Raw genomic sequence first — 7956 nt, 5'->3', positions numbered from 1 at the left:
TAAATGCATGCAAATTAAATGCAAAAGTAAACAAATAAATGCATGCAAATTAAATGCAAAGTTTAACAAATGCATGCAAATTAAGTGCAAAAGTAAACAAATAAATGCATGCAAATTAAATGCAAAAGTAAACAAATAAATGCATGCAAATTAAATGCAAAGTTTAACAAATGCATGCAAATTAAATGCAAAAGTAAACAAATAAATGCATGCAAATTAAGTGCAAAAGTAAACAAGTGCACACGGCAATTTACAAACAGCCGCATTAAACAAATAAATGCATTTAAATCATTTTTATATTTCTTTCTTTTTAACAAAAGTATTTAAATGAAATACTTTATTGTTATTTAATCTATTTATGCATGCAGCATTTAAAAGAAATACTTTATTGTTAGCAACTCTATTTATGCATGCAGCACGACTTTTCGTGCAAAGTGTTTTGAGCAAAAATGAAAAATGCCATTAATGCCATTAATGCCATTAATGGCATTAATGGCATTAATTGAAAATATGCTTTTGAATTCTTTTTGCAAAAAGGCTTTGAATGCATGCATTTGGAATAGTTTTCTTTCGGAATTTGAGACTCAAAAGCCCCAAACGCATGCAGCAAACGCATGCAAGAAGCAGTGCATTTAAAAGCCCCAAAGACCTGCTAAAAAGCCACTTGCATGCATTAAAAAGTACTTTCTGGACTTTTCGAATATAAAATTTCTAAAAAGATGCAACAAATGGACTTGTTCAAAAGCTGCGAACTGCAGCCGCAAGAAAAAATACTTTCTAATTCACTAGGCCCGCGGCGACACAAAAACCGGCCCCACACTGCAGGGCACTTCTGCTGCTGCTGCTGCTGCTGCTGCAGCTGCTGCTGCAGCAGCTGCTGCAGCTGCAGCAGCAGCAGCAGCTGCTGCTGTGAAGCCCTTGAACCCCTCAAGCGCCGCCAGTGTGAAGGTTCCCCTCCCGCCGCGGCTGCAGCAGCAGCTGCAGCTGCTGCAGCTGCAGCTGCCGGAGCAGCAGCAGCAGCAGCAGGCAAAAGGCTCCGCTGCAGCAGCAGCAGCAGCAGCAGCAGCAGCAGCAGCTGCAGCAAAGCCTCACCTGCCCCAAGTGTGTGCACACACCTGGCTCGACTGCATGCAGCAGAAACAGCCCCAAAGTTTTGGGGCTTTTTACAAACGCATGCATTCTCTAAGGCAGCAAATAAGCTGCGCATAGGGCACAGCAGGGGCCCCCCGAGAGGGGCCCCCATGGAGCCAGAAAGCAGCAGCAGCAGCAGCTGCTGCTGCAGCAGCAGCGGCTGCAGCAGCTGCAGCACGCGCATGCAAACGGCAGTTAAAGAATCATGCAGCCGTCTGCTGCTGCTCTTATTGGCTCCTTGTGCTCCTGCTGCTGCAGCTGCTGCTGCTGCAGCCGCTGCTGCTGCAACAGCAGTTTAGAGATGGAAGTATAGACTTGAGGGACCATCTCTTGCTGCCTCTATTGGCACCATGTGCCTCTGCTGCAGCAGCAGCAGTGTTTTGCTGCAGCAGTATGCTGCTGCAGCAGCACTATACCGCAGCAGCAGCAATATGCTGCAGCAGCAGCACTATACCGCAGCAGCAGCAATATGCTGCAGCAGCAGCAGATGCACACGGATGGCAGCTATACTGTTGTGGGGCCATCTTCTGCTGCCCCTTCATTGGCACCTTGTGCCGCTGCTGCTGCAGCAGCGGTGAACTGCAGCAGCAGTATACTGCTGCGGCAGCAGTATGTTGCTGCAGCAGCAGCAGCTGCAGCAGCACCAGTATAATGCTGCAGCAGCAGCACGCTGCTGCAGGACTTGTAAATGGACGGCGACTGAAGAGTGCTAGGCCTGCGTGCTGCTGCCTTCACTGGCCCCGCGCGCTGCAGCAGCAGCAGCAGCAGCCAGCTGCTGCAGCAGCAAACTGCTGCAGCAGCAAACTGCTGCTGCTGCAGCAGCACAGGGGTGGCAGCTAAAGAGTTATGGGGCCTTCTGCTGCTGCTTTCATCGGCCCCTTGTGCAGCTCTATGCTTTCCTCTTCTGTCTTTCCCGTCAAGTCCGCGTTGGCGCCTTCTTTGGAGACAACGTGGCCTGAAAGCAGCAGCAGCAGCAGCAGCAGCAGCAGCAGCAGCAGCAGCAGCAGCAGCAGCAGCAGCAGGGGGACGCAACGCGGAGCATTAGAGACGCGGGAGGCGCTGGCCAAACGGGGAGGACAGCCACGACACAGGGAAGCTGCTGCTGCTGTTGCTGTTGCTGCTGTGAAAGACGCAGCAACTGCAGCAGCAGCAGCAGCAGCAGCAGCAGCAGATTGGCAACCGTCAGCAGCAACTGCAACTGCAAGCAGCAGCAGCAGCCCCAGCAGCAGCAGACCTTCCGGAGTGACTTCAAAGCGCCTGAACCTCCTTTCTTTGGGTTCCCCCGATTCAAACCTAAAGACAAACCCCAAACCCTAAACCCTAAACCCTAAACCCTAAACCCTAAACCCTAAACCCTACAAGGCGGTGAACGGCAGGAGCCAGCGCCCAACCCGAAACCCCGCACCGCACGCCCAGGCCCCACGCCGCAACAACCGCTAAACCCTAAACCCTAAACCCTAAACCCTAAACCCTAAACCCTCGCCGCGAACCTCGTAAGAAGCACAGAAATGTTGTCTCCAGAGAAAGAATGGAAAGCCTGTTCGAGGAGCTTAACTGCTGCTTCTGTCAAATCGTTTTTAAGTTCGTGAAGAAGAGTCATTACGAAGTGCGAGACGAAGACCCAGTCCATGTTTTCCGGCTCGTAAACCCCTGCGCAAACCCTAAACCCTAAACCCTAAACCCTAACCCTAAACCCTAAACCCTAAACCCAGACCCTAAACCCTCGCGGGAAAGCCGGGAAACCCTAGCAGCAGCCGCAGAGGAAGCAAATGAAGAAGCTAAATGGCGTCAGCTGAGGTGTCTGTACACCTGAGCAGCAGCTGAGGTGTCTGTACACCGCAGCAGCCGCTGAGGTGTCTGTACACCCGGGGCTGGAAACTGCGTCCTGCGTCGCCCGGGCGCCGGAAAAGTGTCGAATAAAAGGAAAAAAGGAAATAAAAAAGAATAAATTAATTATTTTTAATCAATTTAATTATTTATTTCCACTTTTATTCCTTTATTTCCCTTTTCCAGCTCACCGTCGCACGCCAACATCAGCACGTCGCCCGGCTTCGCGTAGAAAACGTGAACGTCCGGCACCGCCACCACGCGCTGCTCCGTGGGACTCAAGTCTTTGTTGTCTTTGAAAAACTAAAAACAAATAAATAAACAAACAAATAAATAAATAAATAAATAAATAAATAAATAAATAATAAATAAATAAATAGTATAAATGTGAATCAAACAGCTGTTCGGCGCTGTAAAATGCAGGAAGAACTGCCAGGTAGCAGCAAAAAACGCAGCAGCAGCAGCAGCAACAGACACACCAGCAGCAAACCAGCAGCAGCAGCAAGACCAGCAGCAGCAGCACCACCGCCACCAACATTAAAACCACCACCAGCAGCAGCAGCACCAGCAGCAGCAGCAGCAGCAGCAGCAGCAGCAGCAGCACCACCACCACCACCACCAGCAGCAGCAGCAGCAGCAGCAGCAGCGTAAGCAGCAGCAGCAGCAGCAGCAGCAGCAGCAGCAGCAGCAGCAGCAGACCCCGTCTCCGAAGGCCCTGGAGAGCGCGAGGATGCCGTCGACTCTGGGGACAGATGTGGGGCCCGCGGAGACAAAGCCTCCGGCCTTTTTGATTCTCCGCAGCTCTTCGGGGGCTGTGGGTTTGTGGTCTCTCGACAGCAAAGTGAAGGACCCTTCGCTGTGCAGCAGAGTCCCCCGCGAGTCCCCTGCAGCAGCAGCAGCAGCAGCAGCAGCAGCAGCAGCAGCAGCAGCGGCGGCGGCGGCGGAGGAGGAGGAGGAGGAGGAGGAGGCGAGGCGGGAGCAGCAGCGAAAACGAGAGCAGCACAGCAGCAGCAGCAGCAGCAGCAGCAGCAGCAGCAGCAGCAGAAGGGGAAAGGAGGGTTTCACGGAAAGAGAATAAGGGTAAGGGACACAAACCCTAAACCCTAGATAAACCCTGCAGCAGCAGGGCAAGCCCTAACACCCCTTCCAAACGCCCCCTCATCCCTAAACCCTAAACCCTCGAAAACCCCAAACCCTCGAAAACCCCAAACCCTCGAAAACCCCAAACCCTCGAAAACCCCAAACCCTCGTAAACCCTAAACCCTCGTAAACCCTAAACCCTCGCGCACCAACGTTAGCGACTGTGACGAGGAAGCCAGGGTTTTGGGGGCCCCCCAGGGTTAGGGTTTTGGGGGGCCCCTGAAAGGCCCCAACCCTTTCTGCAGGGTCTAGGGTTTGCTGCAGTGTTGCTGCTGCTGCAGCAGCAACAACTTCGCGGCCCCGCACCAGCAGCAGCCGCGGCTCCTCCAACTCTTCTATCAACGCCACTATTCCTGCATGCAAACCCTCCGCAAACCCTAAACCCTAAACCCTCCGCAAACCCTAAACCCTAAACCCTCCACAAACCCTAAACCCTAAACCCTCCACAAACCCTAAACCCTCGACAAACCCTAAATCCTCAACAAACACTAAACCCTCGATACACCCTAAACCCTCGATACGCCCTAAACCCTCGATACACCGTAAACCCTCGATAAACCCTCGATAAACCCTAAACACTCGATAAACCCTAAAACCTCCGCAAACCCTAAACCCTCGATAAACCCTAAACCCTTGAAACAAACCACAAAACCTCAACACAAACCCTAAACCCTCAACAAAAACCCTAAACCCTCAACAAAAACCCTAAACCCTCGAGACAAACCCTAAACCCTCGACACAAACTCTAAACCCTCAACACAAACCCTAAACCCTCAACACAAACCCTAAACCCTCAACACAAAAAACCCTATTTGTCGAATTCGTCCCTATTAATTAAGCCTCAAACACAAAATGACTTAAATGAATATAAGAAATAATAAAAATAAAAAAGAAAAAAAGACAAAAAGGAGACAAAAATGAACCAAAAAAACCCCAAAAAAGCGGGAGAAAAGAGGAGACAATTGGGAGGAAGAAGAGGGTTTTACGAGGGTTTAGAAAGGGTTTAAAAGGGTTTAAAAGGGTTTAAAAGGGTTTAAAAAGGGTTTAAAAAGGGTTTAAAAAGGGTTTAAAAAGAGACCTGTTGAGCCCGCCTGCTGCGTGCGCCAGTCCTGAAGAAGGGTTTTGTCCAACTCCAAAAAGGCCGCCTCCAAAGCCTGCGGAGTGGCTTGCTGCAGGCCGCCTGAAACCACAAAAAAGGGTTTAGGGTTTGGAAAAGGGTTTGGAAAGGGGTTTTGAGGGTTTAGAAAGGGTTTAGAAAGGGTTTGGAAAGGGTTTAGAAAGGGTTTGGAAAGGGTTTTGAAAGGGTTTGGAAAGGGCTGACGGGGGGACAAATGGGAAGTTTTTAATTTTCAAAAACAAAGGAATTAAAAGATATTGAAAGATTTAAAGAGATTAAAAGATAGTAAAAGATATCAAATTAAAAAGATTTAAAAAGATTTAAAGAAATTAAAAAAGATTTAAAAAGATTAAAAACATTAAAGAAGATTGAAGCAGAAAAAAGGAAATTAAAAATTCCAAAACAAAAAAGAAATTAAAAAAGGAAAAAAAGGACAAAAAAGAGAAAAAGAAAAAATCCAAAAAAGCCAAAAAGGGCAAAAACGAGGGAAAGAGGGGACAAAAAAAAGACCAAAAAAAAGCCAAAAAGTGCCAAAAAAGAAACCAAAAAGGAAATTAAAATGAAATTAAAAAATGAAAAAAAAGATCCCAAGAAAGAAACAAAAAAGACTCCAAAAGACCCAAAATGGGCCCAAAGGAGGCCAAAAAGGAGATCAAAAAGGCACCGAAAAAGGGCAAAAAGGAGCGAAAGAAGAAATCCAAAAAAACGGACAAAAGAGAATAACAAGGAGGCAATAAAAAGATCCAAAAAGCTGCAAAGTGACCCAAAAAGGGCCACGGATGAGCGAAAAAAGGGACAAAAAGGGATAAAGAGGGAATCAAAAAGCGCCAAAAAGGAGACCAAAAAACAGCCAAAAAAGAAATTAAAAAAAGAAGACAAAGGACACCACAAGGGAGGCAAAAGAGGATTCAAAAAGCTGCAGAATGGTCCAGAAAGGTGCAAAAATGAGGGAAAAAGGGGCAAAAAAGGGCTAAAAAGGGCATCAAAAAGCGCCAAAAGCATATCAAAACGCAAAAAAAAGGAGATTAAAAAAGAGAAACAAAAAGGAATTAAAAGGATACAAAAAGGAGACAAAACGGAGATTCAAAAAGACCCAAAACGGTGCAAAAAGGAGCAAAAATGAGCGAAAAAGAAGCGAAAAAAAGCCAAAAAGGGCACCAACAAGCGCCAAAAGCAGATCAAAACGCAGAAAAAAAGGAAATTAAAAAGGGAAAACAAAAGGGAATAAAAAGGAGACAAAAAGGAGACAAAAAGGAGATTCAAAACGAGCCAAAATGGCGCAAAAAGGACAAAAAATGAGCGAAAAAGACGCAAAACTGACTGAGAAAAGTGTGAATGTTTTTGGAACAAAACTTGGAAGTGAACTGGCCGCCGTGGCCGTCGAAAAGCGCCTTCAGGCGAAAGGGCGAATTCGGCACCGAAGCGTCCACCACCAGAGTCTGCAAAACCCTAAACCCTAAACCCTAAACCCTAAACCCTAAACCCTAAACCCTAAACCCTAAACCCTAGGCAGTGGAGGCTGCGGGCTGGGGAGTGTGAGGGCTGGCGAGGCGTGGGGGGAAGAAACGGGAAGGCGAGAGCAGCGGCAAGTCTTTCTTCAATAAACCCTAAACCCTAAACCCTAAACCCTAAACCCTAAACCCTAAACCCTAGACCTTAAACCCTCGTTGATCCCTTTCCCCTAGTTGCGCATTCACTACTTTTGGGCTTCTTTGGGTCCCTTTAAACCCTCTAAACCCTAAACCCTTCTCCCTTTAAACCCTCTAAACCCTAAACCCTTCTCCCTTTAAACCCTCTAAACCCTAAACCCTTCTAAACCCTCAGTCCCTACAACAAGCCCTCTTGATTCAAAACCCTCCCAAACCCTTTTAATTTCTCAAACCCTTGAAAACCCTAAACCCTCATAATCCCCCAAACCCTTGAAAACCCTAAACCCTCATAATCCCCCAAACCCTTAAACCCTAAACCCTCGCTGTCCCCCAAACCCTTTCAATCCTCCAAACCCTAAATCCCCTTTCAAACCCTCTCAATCCTCAAACCCTAGACCCCTCCCTAAACCCTCAAAACCCTCAAACCCTAGCCCCCTAAAACCTCTCTAAACCCTCTCTAAACCCCCTCTAAACCCTCATCTAAACCCTCTCTAAACCCTCATCTAAACCCTCATCTAAACCCCCTCTAAACCCTCTCAAAACCCTCTCAAAACCCTCGCAAAACCCTCTCAAAACCCTCGCCAAACCCTAATTCTCACATCTTCGTCTTGGTCTCTCCGGCCGCACATCAAACTCTAGCCCTCCAAACCCTCAACAAACCCCCCCAAAACCCTCTCTTAAACCCTCGCTAAACCCTCGCTAAACCCTCGCTAAACCCTCTTCTAAACCCTCACAAAACCCTCGCCAAACCCTTTCTAAACCCTCGCCAAACCCTAATTCTCACATCTTCGTCTTGGTCTCTCCGGCCGCACATCAAACCCTAGCCCCTCCCCTAAACCCTCAAAACCCTCCAAACCCTAGCCCATCAAACCCTCCCTAAACCCTCATCTAAACCCTCATCTAAACCCCCTCTAAACCCTCTCTAAACCCTCTCAAAACCCTTTCTAAACCCTCGCAAAACCCTCGCCAAACCCTAATTCTCACATCTTCGTCTTGGTCTCTCCGGCCGCACATGGTGACCCCTGCGGAAGTCAGCCGCCCGCCCTCTGTCTCTACAGCTCTCTTCAGCCGAGGGTTTGCTGCTGCTGCTGC

At 48.2% G+C, this 7956-nt stretch overlaps 2 protein-coding genes across 2 annotated transcripts; one reads left to right on the top strand and one right to left on the bottom strand.

The window, feature by feature from the left end:
* Positions 1–719: 719 nt before the first annotated feature.
* ENH_00073620 (hypothetical protein) lies at positions 720–1971 on the top strand (the record flags this gene model as incomplete). Its single annotated transcript, XM_013582766.1, has 3 exons — positions 720–1101; positions 1210–1344; positions 1499–1971. The coding sequence occupies 3 exons, from the start codon at positions 720–722 to the stop codon at positions 1969–1971; spliced, it is 990 nt and encodes a 329-aa protein (XP_013438220.1).
* On the bottom strand, positions 1968–2731 carry ENH_00073610 (hypothetical protein, conserved; the record flags this gene model as incomplete). Its single annotated transcript, XM_013582765.1, has 3 exons — positions 1968–2086; positions 2366–2424; positions 2622–2731. 3 exons carry the CDS (start codon positions 2729–2731, stop codon positions 1968–1970), a joined length of 288 nt encoding a protein of 95 aa, XP_013438219.1.
* Between the last annotated feature and the right edge of the window lie 5225 nt (positions 2732–7956).

This window comes from Eimeria necatrix, genomic scaffold (genome assembly GCF_000499385.1).
Source record: "Eimeria necatrix Houghton genomic scaffold, Enh_scaff739, whole genome shotgun sequence".
In the NCBI taxonomy this organism is placed as follows: Eukaryota; Apicomplexa; class Conoidasida; order Eucoccidiorida; family Eimeriidae; genus Eimeria; species Eimeria necatrix.
Note: the sequence above shows the minus strand (reverse complement) of the source record. Positions and strands in the feature narration are given on the sequence as shown.